Source organism: Tachyglossus aculeatus, chromosome 20 (genome assembly GCF_015852505.1).
Source record: "Tachyglossus aculeatus isolate mTacAcu1 chromosome 20, mTacAcu1.pri, whole genome shotgun sequence".
Taxonomy (NCBI): Eukaryota; Metazoa; Chordata; class Mammalia; order Monotremata; family Tachyglossidae; genus Tachyglossus; species Tachyglossus aculeatus.
This window is the reverse complement of record NC_052085.1, coordinates 29,777,451-29,797,777: the sequence shown is the minus strand read 5'-3', so window position 1 is coordinate 29,797,777 and position 20,327 is coordinate 29,777,451. Positions and strand designations below refer to the sequence as shown.

The window sequence follows — 20,327 nt, the reverse complement described above, 5'->3', positions numbered from 1 at the left end:
AGAATCGTCTGCCGTTGTCCTGTTAATTGATGGGATTTATTGATCACTTAATACGTGCCTCCAGTAAAGCAAATAATAATAATAATAATGGCATTTATTAAGAATTTACTATGTGCCAAGCACTGTTCTAAGCGCTGGGGAGGTTACAAGGTGATCAGGTTGTCCCACGGGGGGCTCACAGTCAATCCCCATTCTACAGATGAGGTAACTGAGGCCCAGAGAAGTGAAGTGACTCGCCCAAAGTCACACAGCTGGCAATGGGCGGAGCCGGGATTTGAACCCATGACCTCGGACTCCAGAGCCCGGGCTCTTTCCACCGAGCCACGCTGCTGCTTCTCTAAATGGGAGAGTAGGATACAACAGAGTTGTCATACAAGACCCCAGCCCGCAACGAGCTTGCAGTCTCGAGGGGAAAAAGTATCTGTTCCCTGTTTGGGAAATAAACCTGGACCACGGAAGTGAGAGCACTAAATCCCTTTAAACCCCCAGGGCTCCCTAACAATCCTTAAAAAATCTAAACATCAAAACGGTTCAGGACAAACTCCAGGATTCCAGACTGAGCCTGAACTTTAATTCTGATTTTGCTCACCTGACGGGCCTAGGAATGACCAGAGCCCAGCCTGGGGTGTTTAGTGCGCAGCCAGAACGTCAATCAATCAATCAATCGTATTTATTGAGCGCCTACTGTGTGCAGAGCACTGTACTAAGCGCTTGGGAAGTACAAGTTGGCAACATAAAGGACAAGGACCCACCAGAAAGACGGGGCGGCTTCGTGAGAGACGGGGGAGAGCATGTTCTTCCAATTGCAAACACCCATTTAGTCCAGAAATTCAAGAGCGAACCCACCCGAGCCCACTGTAGGGCAACATTAAACTTGCTGAGGGCAGGGAACGTGTCCGCTAATTCTGTTGGACTCTCCCAGGCGCTCAGTACAGTGCCCCGCACACAGTCAGCGCTCGATAAATAATGGTGGCATTTATTAAGCGCTTACTACGTGCAAAGCACTGTTCTAAGCGCTGGGGAGTTTACAAGGTGATCAGGTTGTCTCACGGCGGGCTCGCAGTCTTAATCCCCGTTTTCCAGATGAGGGAACTGAGGCTCAGAGAAGTGAAGTGACTTGCCCAAGGTCACACAGCAGACATGTGGCGGAGCCGGGATTCGAACCCATGACCTCCGGCTCCAAAGCCCATGCTCTTTCCACTGAGCCACGCTGCTTCTCTGATACCACCGGCTGATTAAGCCTTCCAGATCGGCTCTGGAACCAGAGTCAATCAATCAATCAGTCGTATTTATTGAGCGCTTACTGTGTGCAGAGCACTGTACTAAGCGCTTGGGGAGTCCAAGTTGGCAACATATAGAGATGGCCCCTACCCCACAGTGGGCTCACAGTCTAGAAGAGTCCTTCAGGTGGCCGCTGAACCGGGGCTCACGAACCGGAATACACCTCCGGGCCCCACCTGTCATTCATTTATTCAATCGTATTTATTTATTCAATCGTATTTACAGCACGCAGAGCACTGTACTAAGCGCTTGGGAAGTACAAGTTGGCAACAGATAGAGACGGTCCCTACCCCACAGTGGGCTCACAGTCTAGAAGAGTCCTTCAGATGGCCGCTGAATTGGGGCTCACGAACCAGAATACTCCTCCGAGCCCCACCTTTCATTCATTTATTCAATCGTATTTATTTATTCAATCGTATTTACAGCGCGCAGAGCACTGTACTAAGCGCTTGGGAAGTACAAGTTGGCAACAGATAGAGACGGTCCCTACCCAACAGCGGGCTCACAGTCTCCGGGGCAGGCCCCAGGCGAATAAGAGCGGGGCCGATTCTCGGAATCCGGCCAGTTGGATCGTCTGGAAAGTCCTTGGTTTACTCAAAAGGTGTTTTATTCTCTTTTTAGTTGCAGGTCGATATTGGCCAACCTGCCTATTTCTCGGGCCAGTTCATTCGATCGTATTTATCGAGCGCTTACTGTGTGCAGAGCACTGTACTGAGCGCTTGGGAAATATAAATTGGCAACATATGGGGACGGTCCCTACCCAACAACGGGCTCACGGTCTAGAAGGGGGAGACGGGCGACAAAACAAAACATGTGGACGGGGGTCAAGTCATCAGAATAAAGTGCCCTTTCGTTCGCTCCAGACTGTACATCATCAGTGGAATTCCTTACAGTGTTACGGTTGGCTTTTTTGGAAACACGTGAAAACTCTCCCAACCAAACACGAGTTTATTTTTTTAAAAAAACCGCTTTTCTGGGAAAAATCCAGAACGCGCAGCACCGCGTTTTATCTCCGTTACAACTGCTGATAATAGCTTACCTGATGAATGAAGCCGCAAGCACCGAACTCAAAAACGCTTCAGCGCCGCTTCACCTGGTAACAATCCCAGCTCCGCCGCTTGCGGGCTGTGTGGCCTTAGACAAGTCGCTTTGCTTAATAATAATGATGGCATTAATAAGCGCTTACTATGTGCAAAACGCTGTTCTAAGCACCGGTGGGGATGCAAGGTGATCGGGTTGTCCCACGTGGGGCTCGCGGTCTTAATCCCCATTTTACAGATGAGGGAACTGAGGGCCAGAGAAGTGAAGTGACTTGCCCAAAGTCACACAGCTGACAATTGGCGGGGCAGGGATTTGAACCCACAACCTTTGACTCTGATGATGACTGTGACTAGACTGTGAGCCCACTGTTGGGTAGGGACCGTCTCTATATGTTACCAACTTGGACTTCCCAACTGCTTAGTACAGTGCTCTGCACACAGTAAGCGCTCAATAAATATGATTGAATGAATGAATCATCCTCATTTTACAGATGAGGTAACTGAGGCACAGAGAGGTTTGAAGCGACTTGCCCAAAGTCACCCAGCCGACAAGTGGCGGGGCCGGGATTTGAACCCATGACCTCTGACTCCCAAGCCCCTGCTCTTTCCACTGGGTCACGCTTCACTTCTCTGGGCCTCAGTTCCCTCATCTGCAAAATGGGGATGCAATGCCTGTTCTCCCCCCTACTTAGGCCGTGAGCCCCACGTGGGACCTGATGATCTTGTAACTACTGCTTGGCCCACAGTAAGTGCTTAACAAATACCACGATTACCGTTATTTTTTTTTTAATCAAGGAAAGGGCATTACCATCCTCAACATTTCTCCGGCCTAAGGAAGCCTCCTGCTCAAATGTCAGGCGATTTCCACCCCCTTCCAACACAGACTTCAAATAATTGCCAGCGAAACGAGAGGGGAAGCAACACAGCCTACCTTTCTTCTTGACGGGCATTCTTCGATCTTCCAGTTTGGCCACTGGACTCAAGCACGGATTTGCGGGATCGGGATGAACTTGTTCCTGCCGGACTAAAGCCAGGATTCGGGCATCTGATGCCAACCCACTTTCACCGTTCAATTTTCACACCCCAGCCCGGTCTCCATCGTAGATGGACGGAACGCCGCCCAGTGTTTCCTAACTTCTAGCGCTTCCCGCAAAACTGGGGGGGAAAGGTAGGGGGGATTTGGGAATTACGCGAATGTAGAAAATACGTCTCCATCTAGAAGACGCTCCTTGGCATCGAAAACGTGAATTCCCTTGGGGTGGCAAAAATGTGTGTCAATTTAATGACCAACTCGATTAAGGCACAGTCCAAATTTAGACAGCTGTTTCAGGACTCTACAGGATGGAGGGGGGACCCGTCCTGCTGGAATCCTCTCCAGTCCCCAATTCGGGACTTGTTAAAAAGCAAAAAGATCCCCAGAGATCCTCTGATAAACTTCTCTCTCTCTGGTCTCCGAAGAGCTGGGTGAGTTTGGGCTGTGCGGCGAGACCCCAGAGGCCTCTTTTAATTCTCAGGACACCAAGTTTCCAATCTCCCCCCCTGGCTCAGCTGGGCGGGATCCCTGTTGCGGTCCCTTCCATCCTGCTGGGGATTTTTTTTTGGCTTTCGGGGCTCGGCTGGCTCTTTAATGCCCCTCCGATCCTGGCGTGCATCGAGCCGACGGTTGGCAAGGAGGAGAGCGATCCCCTGGCATGGAGACATTAAAGGGGCCGCACTCCTCGGTGGGCGCAGGATGCGGGATGAGCCGGAGGAGGGGATTTTTCGTCCCACCTCCCTTTCCTCCCCGGGAAGCTGGTCAGATCCCACCGTTCCTGGTCTTCCTCCAGCCTGCAAGGACACCAACCCCGGCTTCCCCAGTCTTGTCTCCAAGGATGCTTGCAGGGGGGGGGGGATGCTGGATGTCAGTGGAGGAGGAGGAGGAGGAGGAGGATCCACAGTCAGAGGTGGGGAGGGGGAGGTGGCCTGGGGGTTTGGGGGAAAGTGAGAGGGGCTGGAGAGGGGGTAAGTGAGAAGGGGTGGGAGGATCAGAGGGGCTGGCAGGGGAATAAGACGGATTGGGGAAAAATCAGAGGGGCTGGGGGGAATCAGAAGGGCTGGGGAGGGAATCAGAGGGGCTGGGGGGGAATCAGAGGGGCTGGGGAGGGAATCAGGGGGGCTGGGGAGGGAATCAGAGGGGCTGGGGAGGGAATCAGGGGGGCTGGGGAGGGAATCAGAGGGGCTAGGGGGATCTGAGGGGCTGGGGAGGGAATCAGAGGGGCTGGGGGGATCAGAGGGGCTGGGGAGGGAATCAGGGGGGCTGGGGAGGGAATCAGAGGGGCTGGGGAGGGAATCAGGGGGGCTGGGGAGGGGATCAGAGGGGCTGGGGAGGGAATCGGGGGCTAGGGGGATCAGAGGGGCTGGGGAGGGAATCGGGGGCTAGGGGGATCAGAGGGGCTGGGGAAAAAAATCAGAGGGGGTAAGTGAAAGGAGGTGGGAGGAGTCTGAGGGGCTGGGGGAATATCAGAGGGGCTGGGGGGATCAGGGGGGCTGAGGAGGGAATTAGAGGGGCTGGGGAGGGAATCGGGGGACGGGGGATTCGGGGGGCTGGGGAAAAATCAGAGGGGTTGGAGAGGGGGTAAGTGAGAGGAGATGGGAGGGGTCTCAGAGGCTGGGGAGGGAATCAGAGGGGCTGGGGGGAAATCAGAGGGGCTGGGGGGAAATCAGAGGGGCTGGGGGGAAAATCAGAGGGACTGGGGGAAAAATCAGAGGTGCTGGGGGAAATGAGGGGCTGGAGAGAAATCAGAGGGGCTGGGGGGAAATCAGAGGGGCTGGGGGGAAATCAGAGGGACTGGGGGGAAATCAGAGGGGTTGGGGGAAAAATCAGAGGGGCTGGGGGGAAATCAGAGGGACTGGGGGGAAATCAGAGGGGTTGGGGGAAAAATCAGAGGGGCTGGGGGAAAAATCAGAGGGGCTGGGGGAAATCAGAGGGGCTGGGGGAAATGAGGGGCTGGGGAAAAATCAGAGAGGCTGGAAAGGGGGTAAGAGGGGATGGGAGGAGTCTGAGGGGCTGGGGGGAAATCAGAGGGGCTGAGGAGAATCGGGGGGGCTGAAGTGGGAATGAGAGGGGCTGGGGGAAAAGCTGGGAAGAGAGTCAGAGGGGCTGGGGGAGTCAGAGTCAGTGGAGTGAGAGGGGCTGAGAGCAGAACGGTCATAAGGACTGGGGAAGGAGAGGAAAAGTAAGGGCCGCCCAGAGGCGCGGGGAGGCGCTAGGTGTCCTGGGTATCGATGGTGGGGGGCTGGGGGTGGGGGGTCATTAGGGACAGGCCCTGGAGGCCCCTTCTAGACTGTGACCCCTTTGTTGGGTGGGAACCGTCTCTATGTGTTGCCAACTTGGACTTCCCAAGCGCTTAGCACAGTGCTCTGCACACAGTAAGAGCTCAATAAATACGATTGAATGAATGAATGAATGAGGCCGAGTGCCGGGGCTCTGGGGACAGCAGGTGATTGAGGAGCCGAATGGTTAGAGCCCGGGCTTGGGAGTCAGAAGGTCGTGGGGTCTATTCCTTCTCTGCTGTGTGACCTTGGGCAAGTCATTTCACTTCTCTATGCCTCAGTTCCCTCATCTGTAAAATGGGGATTGAGGCTGTGAGCCCCATGTGGGACAACCTGATTACCGTCTATCTACCCCAGTGCTTAGTACAGCGCCTGGCACATAGTAAGTGCTTAACAAATACCATAGTTTTTACGGAAGCTGCATGGCGTAGGGGATAGAGCACAGACTTGGGAGTCAGAAGGTTATGGGTTCTAATCCTGGCTCCAGGACTGGTCTGCTGCATGACCTTGGGCAAGTCACTTCATTTCTCTGCGCCTCAGTGACCTCATCTGCAAAATGGGGATTGAGCCCTACGTGGGACAGGGTCTGTGTCTGACCTGATTTGCTCGAACCCATCCCAGAGCTTAGTAACAGTGCCTGGCACATGGTAAGCGCTTAGTACAGTGCTCTGCACAAAGTAAGTGCTCAATAAATACGATTGAGTGAATTAGCGCTTAAGAAATACCATAATTATTGCTGTTATTATCAGGGACGGTGGGAGACAAAGGGGCAGATAATGATTCCCAAGCGGGACAAGGACTGGGACCAACCCGAGTTGCTTGGATCCACCCCGGCGCTTAGTACAGTGCTTGGCACATAGTAAGCGCTTAACAAATACCACAATTATTAAAGAAAAGCAGCGTAGCATAGTGGAAGGAGCCTGGGCTTGGGAGTCAGAGGTTGTGGGTTCTAATCCCCACTCCGCCACTTGTTAGCTGTGTGACTTTGGGCAAGCCCCTTCACTTTTCTGGGCCTCAGTGACCTCATCTGTAAAATGGGGATGAAGACTGTGAGCCCCACGGGGGACAACCTGATCACCTTGTCTCTCCCCCAGCGCTTAGAACAGTGCTTGGCACATAGTAAGGGCTTAACAAATGCCATTATTATTGTTCTCTGTGCCTTAGTTCCTTCATCAGTAAAACGGGGTTGAAGACTGTGAGGCCCACGGGGGGCAACCTGATCACCTTGTATCTCCCCCAGAGCTTAGAACAGTGCTTGGCACATAGTAGAAGCAGCGTGGAACAGTGGAAAGAGCTCGGGCTTTGGAGTCAGAGGTCATGGGTTCAAATCCCAGCTCCACCAATTGTCAGCTGTGTGACTTTGGGCAAGTCACTTCACTTCTCTGGGCCTCAGTTACCTCACCTGGAAAATGGGGATTAAGGCTGTGAGCCCCCCCCGTGGGACAGCCTGATCACCTTGTAACCTCCCCAGGGCTTAGTACAGTGCTTTGCACATAGTAAGCACTTAATAAATGCCATCATTATTAGTAGTAGGCGCTTAACAAATGCCATCATTATTATTATTAGCGCTTAGAAGAGTGCCAATGATTAGAACAGTGCTTGGCACGTAGTAAGCGCTTAGCAAATGTTATTCTGATCATTATTATTATTATTGTAAGGGAGTTGAAACGGAGGAGGGCGGGGATTACAAGAGGTCACTTGTTCAAATCCCGGCCCCGCTACTTGTAAGCTGTATGACCTTGGGCAAGTCACTTCACTTCTCTGGGCCTCAGTTACCTCATCTGTAAAATGGGGAGGAAGAGTGTGAGCCCCCCGGGGGACAACCTGATCACCTTGTAACCTCCCCAGCGCTTAGAACAGTGCTTTGCACATAGTAAGCGCCTAATAAATGCCATCAATATTATTATTGTTAAGGGGAAGGCCAGGCCAGTGATGGGAGGGAGCAAAAGGAAGATGGCGAGGCTCTGCTGCGTCGGCGAAGGGGCGGGGCTACCGACCGACCGCCCCGCCAGCCAATGAGCGCTCGTTCTTTCCAGGAAGTCCCGCCCCCGCCCGCCGGAGCCCGGCGCACCCATTGGCTGCCAGCCCGTCACGTGACGGCGCCAAGATGGCGGCGCCCATGAGGGCAGAGTGAGCTGGGCCCCTGAGGGAGCGAGGCCATTGGCCCAAGGTAATGATGATAATAATAATAATGATGATGATGATGGCATTTTTTAATTCGTATTCATTAAGCTCTTACTAGGTGCCACACTGTTCTAAGCGCTGGGGGAGATGCAAGGTTGTCCCACCTGGGGCAGCGTGGCTCAGTGGAAAGAGCCCGGGCTTTGGAGTCAGAGGTCATGGGTTCAAATCCCGCCTCTGCCAACTGTCAGCTGGGTGACTTTGGGCAAGTCACTTCACTTCCCTAGGCCTCAGTTCCCTCATCTCTAAAATGGGGATGAAGACTGGGAGCCCCCCGTGGGACAACCTGAACACCTTGTATCCCCCCAGCGCTTAGACCAGTGCTTTGCACATAGTAAGCGCTTCATAAATGCCTTCATTATTATTATTATCCCCATTTTACAGATGAGGTCATTGAAGCACAGAGAATAATGATAATAATAATAATGGCATTTGCTAAGGGCTTACTATGTGCCAAGCACTGTTCCAAACCCTCGGGTAGATACGAGGGAATCAGGTTGTCCCACGTGGGGCTCACAGTCTTCATCCCCGTTTTACAGATGAGGTTACTGAGGCACAGAGAATCATAATAATAATAGCATTTATTAAGCGCTTACTGTGTGCAAAGCACTGTTCTAAGCGCTGGGGAGGTTACAAGGTGATCAGGTTGTCCCACGTGGGGCTCACAGTCATCATCCCCGTTTTATATATGAGGCTACTGATGCACAGAATAATAATAATAATAATAATGGCATTTATTAAGCGCTTACAGTGTGCAAAGCACTGTTCTAAGCGCTGGGGAGGTTACAAGGTGAGCAGGTTGTCCCATGGGGGGATCACAGTCTTAATCCCCATTTTCCAGATGAGGAAACTGAGGCACAGAGAAGTGAAGTGACTTGCCCAAGTTCACACAGCTGACAATTGGCAGAGCTGGGATTTGAACCCATGACCTCTGACTCCATAGCCCGTGCTCTTCCCACTGAGCCACGCTGCCTCTTTAAAGTCAAGTGACTTGTCCAAGGTCACACAGCTGATCAGTGGCCGAGCTGGGATTAGAACCCATGACCTCTGACTCCAAGCCCAGGTTCTTGCCACTATTGCCACGCTGAGAAGTGAAATGACTTGCCCAAAGTCACACAGCTGACAAGTGGCGGAGCCGGGATTGGAACCCATGACCTCTGACTCCCAAGCCTGGGCTCTTTCCACTGAGCCACGCTGCTTCTCATTATTAAGTGCTTAATAGATACAAGGTAGGTTGTCCTCCGTGAGGCTCACGGTCTTCATCCCCATTTTTCAGATGAGGTCACTGAGGCTCAGAGAATAATAATAAGGTCCATCGTATTTATTCATTCATTCATTCAATCGTATTTATTGAGCACTTACTGTGTGCAGAGCACCGTACTAAGCGCTTGGGAAGTACAAGTTGGCAACATGTAGAGACAGTCCCTACCCAACAGTGGGCTCACAGTCTGTAACCTCCCCAGCGCTTAGAACAGTGCTTTGCACATAATAAGCGCTTAATAAATGCCATCATTATTATTATTATTATTATTATTAGAAGGGGGAGACAGAAGTAATCCAGGTGAGATGAGTGATTGAGTGCTTACTGTGTGCAGAGCACTGGACTAAGCACTTGGAAAGTCCAGTTACACACCAAATAGAGACAATCCCTACCCAACAACGGGCTCACAGTCTAGACGGCATCAGAGGTCATGGGTTCAAATCCCGGCTCCACCAATTGTCAGCTGTGTGACTTTGGGCAAGTCACTTCACCTCTCTGGGCCTCAGTTACCGCATCTGTAAAATGGGGATTAAGACTGTGAGCCCCGCCATGGGACAACCTGAACACCTTGTAACCTCCCCAGTGCTTAGTACAGTGCTTCGTATATAGTAAGCGCTTAATAAATGCCATCATTATTGTTATTATTATTATCAGAGGGAGCTAGTGAAGCGCGGCCACCAGCACCAAGTTTGGGTGGGGACTGTCTCTAGCTATTGCCGAATTGGCCTCTCCAGGCGCTTAGTACAGTGCTCCGCACACAGTAAGCGTTCAATAAATAGGATTGAATGAATGACTAGCCCGGCAGACTGTCGAATTGACCCTAAAGTGGCAGAGATCATGGGAAGACCCCGATCTGCCCCAGCGTGGGGACTACTGCTCCCAGTGCATTGCCCCGTGGCCCGTAGCGTGGCTCAGTGGAAAGAGCCCGGGCTTTGGAGTCAAGAGGTCATGGGTTCAAATCCCGGCTCGGCCACTTGTCAGCTCTGTGACTCTGGGCAAGTCACTTCACTTCTCCGGGCCTCAGTTCCCTCATCTGGAAAATGGGGGTTAAGTCTGTGAGCCCCACGTGGGACAACTTGATTACCTTGTTTCTACCCCAGCACTTAGAACAGTGCTTTGCACATAGTAAGCGCTTAATAAAATGCCATCATCATTATTATTATTATTTGGAAGCCTTAGGGACCATAGCCATTCATCGCTGACCCCTGGGCCAGTCCAACCTCACAAGTCCCCGTCTGCTCCCGGGAGTTTTCCCTAGGCGGCAGGGAGGAAGTTGGCCAACGCGGGGCCGTCACCTCTGGGCTCGGACTCCAGTTAAGAATCCCAAGCGGATCCGCTCCCGAAACCAGCCTCCGGTCTCAGATTGAGCCCTTTAAGCTTTGGTTTTGTACTACGTCGGTTGATTAGCGCAGGACACGCTCCCGGGTCGCCCGAAGCCCAGGGTAGCGGCCCGGATTCGCCCCTTAGGGATGGCCCGGGAAGCCCAAAATCCCGAGAGGCCTGGAAGAAATTCATTCATTCAGTCATTCAGTCGTATTTATTGAGCGCTTACTGTGTGGGAAGTACCAGAAATCTCACTGTACAGTCTTTGCCTTGGAGTGGGGGAGGTGGCCTGCAAATAGGCTCTTGTACATATTTACTATTCTATTTGTTTTATTTTGTTAATATGTTTTGTTCTGTTGTCTGTCTCCCCCTTCTAGACTGTGAGCCCACTGTTGGGTAGGGACCGTCTCTATATGTTGCCAATTTGAACTTCCCAAGCGCTTAGTCCAGTGCTCTGCACACAGTAAGCGCTCAATAAATAGGATTGAATGAATGAATGATGCAGACCCAGATTTTCATTATTTTAGCACAGCGAGACACCCGTGGCACGTGGATGTGTGAAAGTTTGGGCGGGTTCCTGCCTTCCCTGAACCTCCAGAGCTGGACAAAGAGAAACTCAGAGAGCCCCACTCATCTTTTGGGGGTCTGTGAGGCGCTTTTCAGGGTGCAAGATGACCACTCACGTGCACGCCCCATCCGGCTCCTCCGTAGAAGAGGCGGAATTCAGAAGATTAAGGATCCTTGACACTGTGGGGAGAAACTTGGATCGCCTGAATTCAAAAGACAGGTAAGTAGCCTTTCTCAGAGTCGGAGTGGAATTGATCTTCACCTCCGTCCTGAAGGGAAACCGTGTGATGGACGGGATATTCCTTTCTGGAAAGAAGGTGTGGGTCGGAGAAGAACCGGATAGGTTAGTGAAAAAACCCACATTTCGCCGTCAGATCCTGGCCAGAGGTGTATTTGCTTTAAATGGTGATTTTCTGGCCGGGATTTCCAGACTCGGGGTCTGGTACCAGATTTCCCGTTAGACGGTAAGCCCTCCTTGCGGGCAGGGAACACGTCACATCTTTGTGCTCTGCTTTCCCAGTGGGCGCTCAATAAATCCAGCTGCTGCCACTTCTGTCCCCGGGGTAGTTCCTGAGGGAAGCCCATTGGATTCAGGGTGCCATTCCTCCTGAATTCCCAAGGCGCGGTTCTCCGCGGTCGCATTCCCAATGACAACCAGGACTAATTCGGCCGGAAGGTGTTGAGGCCGCAGTTAATTCGCTTCACACAGATATCCCTCAGGTTTTCCAGGCCGGAGGGATCCGAGGATAAATCCAAAGACATCCCTCGCTGCCTCCGGCCAGTTCTGGGGGGAACGGACCGGAGTCGGAGACGTGTGTTCCGGACAGAAGCAGAAACAAGACAGATCCCGGAAATCCTAGGAGAAGCCTTCAGGGGTGTCTTTGCCTGATAAATTCACCTGGTGCTAACCAAGATTTGCAAGCTGATTTCCATTTATCCTTGTACGAGAAATTATTTATATTGCTGTGTTCTAAGAGAAGCCTTCAGGGGTGTCTTTGCCTGCTAAATTCACCCGGTGCTAACCAAGTTTTGGAAGCTGATTTCCATTTATCCATGTACAAGAAATTATTTATACTGATGTCTGTCTTCCCCTCTAGACTGTAAATTTACTGTCGGCTGGGAACGCGTCTACCAACTCTGTTATACTCTCCCAAGTGCTTAGTACAGTGCTCCGCACATAGTAAGTACTCAGTAAACACCATCGATCGATTGATAGATTGTCCGTCCACCCTCCCGCCCCCCAAACAACACGAGCATCACCCACGATAGGGACGCTAAAGCCCCTCCGCTCGTTCATACGTTCATTTATTGAGCACTTACTGTGTGCGGAGCACTGTACTAAGCGCTGGGGAGAGAACGATACAACAGTAAACGACACATTCCCCGCCCACAACAAACTTACGGTCTCCACCCCCTGACAGAAACAGAGGGGACAGCCTTCATAATGGAAGAAAAAGGAATAATGGAATAATGGAAAAAGAATAATGGAAGAGAAGCAGCTGGCTCAGTGGAAAGAAAAGGAGCTTTGGAGTCAGAGGTCATGGGTTCAAATCCCAGCTCCGCCAGTTGTCAGCTGTGTGACTTTGGGCCAGTCACTTCACTTCTCTGGGCCTCAGTTACCTCACCTGTCAAATCAATCAATCCTATTTATTGAGCGCTTACTGTGTGCAGAGCACTGTACTAAGTGCTTGGGAAGTCCAAGTTGGCAACAGATAGAGACAGTCGCTACCCAACAGCGGGCTCACGGTCTAAAAGGGGGAGACGGAGAACAAAACCAAACATACTAACAAAATAAAATAAACAGACCGATTTGATTTCATCCGTAAAAAAGCCCGTCCTGAGGCGTGGCCGTTACCTGAACGAAGAGAGCCGGTATTGGTGACGCCGACGGGGACGGTTTGGCTTGTCTGTTTCCCCGGCCAGGAGGTTGTACGCCTACGGACCGTTGTATCTGGGAACGACTGGGGCCATTTGTGGAATTTTGGGAAACTACCTTCTCCGGCAAAACCTGAAGGTCACCCAGCACCCCGTAAAGACGTACGTGCCGTTGGCCGTGATACCCTTCCTGTCGACGGCCGTGGTCTACAAACTTCTGGTGGTGGACCCTTTAAAGGCGGGTAAGTTGGGACGGCGGCGGATGGCGGAGGGATGAATAGGTGGAATACGTGAGACGGGATGGTTTTCTCACCCTCTGGATGAAGACATCGAGCACACTCAGTAGTTCCCAAAATGAGCCCTTCGCTCCCATCTGGAGCAGAACCAAGGTTTTTTTTTTTTTTTATGGCATTTATTAAGCGCTTACTATGTGCAAAGCACTGTTCTAAGCGCTGGGAGGGATACAAGGTGATCAGGTTGTCCCACGGGGGGGGCTCACAGTCTTAATCCCCATTTTCCAGATGAGGTAACTGAGGCCCAGAGAAGTGAAGTGACTTGCCCAAGGTCACACAGAAGACATGTGGTGGAGCCGGGATTCGAACCCATGACCTCTGACTCCAAAGCCCGGGCTCTTTTCCACTGAGCCATGCGGATCCACTTTCTGGTCTGGGGGTCCCTCCCCCCGGCCCCCACCTCAGGGCCCGCCGGTTGTCTAATTCCACAGGCCGGGCCCCCCCCACCCCGGAGCGCTTGGGAAGTCATTCATTCATTCAGTCGTATTTATTGAGCACCTACTGTGTGGAAAGCGCTGGACTAAGCGCTTGGGAAGTCATTCATTGCCCCCCGAGCCCAACTCCCGGGTTCCGATCCCGGCTCTGCCACTTGTCCGCTGCGGGACCGTGGGCAGGTCGCTCCACTTCTCTGGGCCTCGGTTACCTCATCTGTAAAACGGGGGTGCAGACCGCGAGCCCCATGTGGGACGCGGACCAGGGCCAACCTGCGTAGCTTGGATCTGTCCCAGCCCCCAGTACGGTGCCTGGCACCGTATGTTATGTTGCCAACTTGTACTTCCCAAGCGCTTAGTACAGTACTCTGCACACAGTAAGTGCTCAATAAATACGATTGATGATTATGATGATGGCACATAGTAAGCACTTCACAAACATCATTAAAAAAATCAAAAAATTCCCAGATTCGCTCGCCCTTGGTCTCTGACAAGATCTGGAGAGTTTCCAGTCAGGCCAGAAACCACCCATAATGGTGGGTTTTTGGCCTGGTCCCTATAATAATAATAATAATGATGGCATTTATTAAGCGCTTACTATGTGCAAAGCACTGTTCTAAGCGCTGGGGAGGTTACAAGGTGATCAGGTTGTCCCACAGGGGGCTCACAGTCTTCATCCCCATTTTACAGATGAGGGAACTGAGGCCCAGAGAAGTGAAGTGACTTGCCCAAAGTCACACAGCTGACAGTTGGCGGAGCTGGGGTTTGAACCCATAATAATAATGATGATGATGATGGCATTTATTAAGCACTTACTATGTGCAAAGCACTGTTCTAAGTGCTGGGGAGGTTCCAAGGTGATCAGGTTGTCCCACGGTGGGGAGTCACAGTCTTCATCCCCATTTTACAGATGAGGGAACTGAGGCCCAGAGAAGTGAAGTGACTTGCCCAAAGTCACACAGCTGACAGTTGGCGGAGCCGGGTTTTGAACCAATAATACTAATAATAATAATGATGGCATATATTAAAGCGCTTACTACGTGCAAAGCACTGTTCTAAGCGCTGGGGAGGTTACAAGGTGATCGGGTTGTCCCACGTTGGGGGTCACAGTCTTCATCCCCATTTTACAGATGAGGGAACTGAGGCCCAGGGCAGTGAAGTGATTTGCCCAAAGTCACACAGCTGACAGTTGGCGGAGCCGAGATTTGAACCCATAAAAATAATAATAATTTTGAACGTAGCCCCTCCCAGGCCTCTTCCTACCCGGGGGAAAAAAATCGCCTTTTCATCTCCATGCTCAAAATGAAAAGTTGACACCTCTGGGGTTAATGTAGTTTATTACGCTCAGGAAGATTTGAAAGACCCTAAGAAACCGAATTTTCTTTCTTCCAGGTGATTTGAGTCCAGAGCAGTGTGTTCTAAGAGGTGGATTTTTTGGATTAACACTAGGTGCAGGATACCCCACTGCTCTGGCTTTCCTTAAAAACGGTCGCCTGGCTGTCAAGTAAGTGGCTTTCATTTTACACGGACTCTCTTGTTTCTCTTAATTAATTAATTACTATGTCAGGAAGCGCTCAATAAATACAATCGAATGAAAGAATGTCCCGGGGGCTGGGGTGAGTACAAGCAATTCGGGTTGGACACAGTCCCTGTCCCACGAAGGGCTTGCAAATCTTAATCCCCACTTTGCAAACGGAGTGACTGAGGCCCGGAGAATAATAATAATAATAATAATAATAATAATAATGGCATTTATTAAGCGCTTACTATGTGCAAAGCGCTGTTCTAAGCGCCGGGGAGTTCACAAGGTGATCAGGTTGTCCCACGGGGGGGCTCACAGTCTTAATCCCCATTTTCCAGATGAGGGAACTGAGGCCCGGAGAAGTGAAGTGACTTGCCCAAGGCCACGCAGTAGGCAAGTGGCGGTGCCGGGATTCGAACCCAGGTCCTCCTGACTCCCAAACCCGGGCGCCGTCCGCTAATCCGTGCTGCTTCTCTATTGTAATCGCATGCAGCCACAGATCTCGTTGGAGAGATCTACAAAGAAGCAGCGTGGCTCAGTGGAAAGAGCCCGGGCTTTGGAGTCAGAGGTCATGGGTTCAAATCCCGGCTCCGCCACTTGTCAGCTGGGTGACTTTGGGCAAGTCACTTCACTTCTCTGGGCCTCAGTTCCCTCATCTGGAAAATGGGGATGAAGACTGTGAGCCCCCCGTGGGACAACCTGATCGCCTTGTAACCTCCCCAGCGCTTAGAACAGTGCTTTGCACAGAGTAACTGCTTAACAACAGCACTTAGAACAGTGCTTTGCACATAGTAAGCGCTTAACAAATGCCATCATCATTATTATTCTTATTATTACAAAGGAACTCGTATTTGAGAGTGGTTTGGCTTCCCCTGAAAGTATTTCGTAGAGTTTCTCCAACCCGCCTCTGTTTTGTTACCAGTCAATCAGTCAATCAGTCGCATTTATTGAGCGCTTACTGTGTGCAGAGCACTGTACTACGCGCTTGGGAAGTACAAGTTGGCAACATATAGAGACGGTCAATCAGTAGTATTGATTGTGTCCACCCTGATTGGCTTGTATGTAACGCGGCGCTCTGTACAGTGCCTGGAGCATAGTAGGTGCTTAATAAGTACCGTAAAAAAAGTAGTAGTAGCGATGGTACTGAGTGAGGAGAGGCAGGTGGATGCGATGCTCTTGTGGAAGTATATATGTATATATGTTTGTTCGTATTTATTAATCTATTTTATTTGTACATATCTAGACTTTCTACATTTCTAGACAGTGAGCCCACCATTGGGTAGGGACTGACTCTATGTGTTGCCAACTTGTACTTCCCAAGCGCTTAGTACAGTGCTCTGCACACAGTAAGCGCTCAATAAGTACGATTGATTGATTATTATTATTATTCAGCGCTTAGAACAGTGCTTTGCACATAGTAAGCGCTTAATAAATGCTATCATTATTATTATTATTGATATCTATTCTATTTATTTTATTTTGTTAATATGTTTTGTTCTCTGCCTCCCCCTTCTAGACTGTGAGCCCGCTGTTGGGTAGGGACTGTCTCTAGATGTTGCCAACTTGGACTTCCCAAGCGCTTAGTACAGTGCTCTGCACACAGTAAGCGCTCAATAAACACGGTTGATTGATGATTGATTGATTGATTGGAAGCCCGCCGTTCTCATCCCCCGACAAAATCCACGGTTTTTCCTCCCACCCAGGTTGTGACTTGCAGCAATTAAAGGTTGCCCGTGGCTTGGAGAAGCAGCGTGGCTCAGCGGAAAGAGCCCGGGCTTCGGAGTCAAAGGTCGTGGGTTCAAATCCCGGCTCCGCCACTTGTCAGCTGGGTGCCTTTAGGCAAGTCACTTCACTTCTCTGGGCCTCAGTTCCCTCATCTGGAAAACGGGGGTGAAGACTGTGAGCCCCCCCACCATGGGACAACCTGATCGCCTTGTAACCTCCCCGGCGCTTAGAACAGTGCTTTGCACATAGTAAGCGCTTAATAAATGCCATCATCATCATTATTTTATTATGGGTTCAAACCCCGGCTCCGCCAGCTGTCAGCTGTGTGACTTCGGGCAAGTCACTTCACGTCTCTGGGCCTCAGTTCCCTCATCTGTAAAATGGGGATGAAGACTGTGACCCCCCCCCCACGTGGGGCAACCTGATCGCCTTGTAACCTCCCCAGCGCTTAGAACAGTGCACATAGTAAAATGCTATTATTTTATTATTATTATTATTATTATGACTTTCCTCCTCCCTTTAGGTATGAAACCGTCCCCCTGCCACCCAAAGGAAAAGCAATACTGTACTGGGCGACGCTGTGCCACCCGGCCTGCAAGCTGATGAGCCTCTCTATGATCGTGCAGGTCTTCTTCGGAAGCCTGCTGGGCTACAAATACCACGAAATGTTTCAAAATCTGCTGGAGTGATGGACGCGCAAGCCCGCCGTCAGCGCGGATCGTGGGCTGGAGGGGGCTTGGAGGAAAAACGGGCGTTAGCCGCTGCAGCGCAACGGCACGTGCGCCTTGAGCGTCAATAAAAAACTCCTTTTTCAGGACATCCGGACCGTGAGGGCGGAGGCGACTTTCCTGTGGGCGTGCGCATCCCTGCCACAGTCTCAGAATATCATCATCAATCGTATTTATTGAGCGCTTACTGTGTGCAGAGCACTGTACTAAGCGCTTGGGAAGCACAAATTGGCAACATCTAGAGACGGTCCCTACCCAACCGTGGGCTCACAGTCTAAAAGAATATCAAGCGGTCGTCCATCAGTTGTGTCAGAGAAGCAGCGTGGCTCAGCGGAGAGAGCCCGGGCTTTGGAGTCGGAGGTCGTGGGTTCAAATCCCGCCTCCGCCACTTGTCAGCCGGGTGACTTGGGGCAAGTCACTTCAGTTCTCTGGGCCTCAGTTCCCTCATCTGTCAAATGGGGATAAGGACTGTGAGCCCCACGTGGGACAACCTGATCACCTTGTAACCTCCCCAGCGCTTAGAACAGTGCTTTGCCCATAGTAAGCGCTTAACAAATGCCATCGTTATTATTATTATTTATTGAGCGCCTACTGTGTGCGGAGCACCGTACTAAGCACGATTACAGAGAGTATGCTATTAAACGTTCCCTGCCCACAACAAGCTTACACTCTGGAGGGGGAGACAGACATTAATAAAAATGAATTAAGTATGGGTATATAAGTCGAGAAGCAGCGTGGCTCAGTGGAAAGAGCGTGGGCTTTGGAGTCAGAGGTCATGGGTTCAAATCCCGGCTCTGCCAATTGTCAGCTGTGTGACTTTGGGCAGTCACTTCAGTCAATCAATCGTACTTCCCAAGTGCTTAGTACAGTGCTCTGCACACAGTAAGCACTCAATAAATGCGATTGATTGATTGATTGATTGATTTTGGAGCATGTACTGTGTTCTGGGCTCCTAACTCTTTCTCCTTGACTCCTCTCTATTTTCCCTATTCCTGCTCCTTTCCCCTCTCTCCACTGATTTTAATTTTGAAGAGTTGCCTGCCATAAAGTCTGGAATTCACCCTAAGGTACCTTGGATCTTTTGGAGGATCGACTGTTCATAATACATCAGTAAAAAATAAAAATTTTAAAAATTCCTACAGGGGACTGGCCCGTTTTTTTTAGGCCCTCATCCATTCATTCAATCATTTATTGAGCGCTGTGTGCAAAGCATTGTACTAGACGCTTGGGAGAGCACACCATAACGATAAACACGTTCCCTGCTCACAACCAGCTTACAGTCGAGGCTATTCCCGTCTCCCTATATCCCAGAGATGTTAATCCCCATCATCACCAATGGTATTTATTGAGCGCCTACTGTGTGCAGAGCACTGTACTAAGCACTCGGGAGAGAACAGTCCAACAGGGTTGGTCAGAAAGGCAAGAGGTTCATAATGGGTACTGGAGTAAAGAAGTATTTATTTTATTTGTACATATTTATTCTATTTATTTTATAAACTTGTACTTCCCAAGCGCTTAGTACAGTGCTCTGCACACAGTAAGCGCTCAATAAATACGATTGATGATGATTTTATTTTGTTAATATGTTTTGTTGCGTTGTCCGTCTCCCCCTTCTAGACTGTGAGCCCGCTGTTGGGTAGGGACCGGCTCTAGATGTTGCCAACTTGGACTTCCCAAGCGCTTAGTACAGTGCTGGGCACACAGTAAGCGCTCAATAAATACGACCGAATGAATGAAAGAAGTAGAGGAAAAATTTGAGATGTGCGTTCTGTTCTTCTTTCCCCCTAGACTCTAAACCCTGTGAGAGACAGGGACTCTGATCTGTTCTGGGCCTATCAGGGTTTAGCACAGTGCTTGGAACAGAGTAAGTACATAGTAAAGCAGCGTGGCTCAGTGGGAAAGAGCCCGGGCTTTGGAGTCAGAGGTCATGGGTTCAAATCCAGGCTCTGCCAATTGTCAGCCGGGTGACTTTGGGCAAGTCACTTCACTTCTCTGGGCCTCCGTTCCTTCATCTGTAAAATGGGGATAAAGACTGTGAGCCCCCGTAGGACAACCTGCTCACCTTGTAACCTCCCCAGCGCTTAGGACAGTGCTTTGCACATAGTAAGCGCTTAACAAATACCATTATTATTATTATTGTCACTTAACTTCTCTGGGCCTCAATTCCTTCATCTGTAAAATGGGAATAAAGACCGTGAGCCCCCCGTAGGGCAACCTGCTCACCTTGTAACCTCCCCAGCGCTTAGAACAGTGCTTGGCACATAGTAAGCGCTTAACAAATACCGTCATCATTATTATTATGAGAAGGAGCAGGGTGTACTGGATAGAACCCGGGCCTGGGAATCAGAAGGACCTGGGTTCTAATCCCGGCTCTGCCACTTCTCTGCTGTGTGACCTTGGGCAAGTCACTTCTCTGTGCCTCAGTTCCCTCATCTGTAAAATGGGGATGAAGACTGTGAGCCCCTGGTGGGACAACCTGATCACCTTGTAACCTCCCCAGCGCTTAGAACAGTGCTTTGCACATAGTAAGGGCTTAATAAATGCCATTAAAAAAAAAATCAATGAGATTGAATGAATGACTAGAGAGACGGTCCGTTGTGACTACCAGTTGGCGCGGTAGGGGGCGCGCTTTCCCGGCCGCCCGGTGGCTGAGGCGCGCAGCCGAAGGCGGCCAGCAGGGGGAGCGCGAACGGGAGCGGAAGTGGGCGGGGCCCCCGCAGAGACGGCACCGTCACGTGACAGGGGCGTCCGTGGCGGCAACGGCACCGCCACGTGACGGGGGCGACCA

The 20,327-nt window shown here is 50.9% G+C and overlaps 2 protein-coding genes across 3 annotated transcripts in view; one reads left to right on the top strand and one right to left on the bottom strand.

Moving 5' to 3' along the window:
- DLG2 (discs large MAGUK scaffold protein 2) overlaps positions 1–3,552 on the bottom strand; it is a 793,095-nt gene extending 789,543 nt beyond the window's left edge. The window contains exon 1 of one of the 2 annotated variants that reach the window (XM_038761625.1): positions 3,253–3,552. In XM_038761625.1, the coding sequence (XP_038617553.1) occupies positions 3,253–3,271 (19 nt within the window). In that variant the 5' untranslated portion in view covers positions 3,272–3,552. The remainder of the gene's footprint in view (positions 1–3,252) is intronic. The other variant, XM_038761626.1, reaches the window with a different exon arrangement.
- A 4,183-nt stretch (positions 3,553–7,735) lies between these two features.
- LOC119941497 (complex I assembly factor TMEM126B, mitochondrial-like) lies at positions 7,736–17,912 on the top strand. The gene is made up of 5 exons (XM_038761962.1): positions 7,736–7,803; positions 10,926–11,185; positions 12,889–13,082; positions 14,957–15,068; positions 17,335–17,912. The coding sequence occupies exons 2-5, from the start codon at positions 11,070–11,072 to the stop codon at positions 17,498–17,500; spliced, it is 588 nt and encodes a 195-aa protein (XP_038617890.1). The 5' UTR covers positions 7,736–7,803; positions 10,926–11,069; the 3' UTR covers positions 17,501–17,912.
- The last annotated feature ends 2,415 nt before the right edge of the window (positions 17,913–20,327 follow it).

Excerpts from the sequence above, each read along its gene's own strand:
- LOC119941497 (XM_038761962.1), top strand. The coding sequence starts at position 11,070 with ATGACCACTCACGTGCACGCCCCATCCGGCTCCTCCGTAGAAGAGGCG. Across the intron at positions 11,186-12,888 it reads CGCCTGAATTCAAAAGACAG|GAGGTTGTACGCCTACGGAC; the intron begins GTAAGTAGCCTT and ends TTCCCCGGCCAG. Across the intron at positions 13,083-14,956 it reads GGTGGACCCTTTAAAGGCGG|GTGATTTGAGTCCAGAGCAG; the intron begins GTAAGTTGGGAC and ends TCTTTCTTCCAG.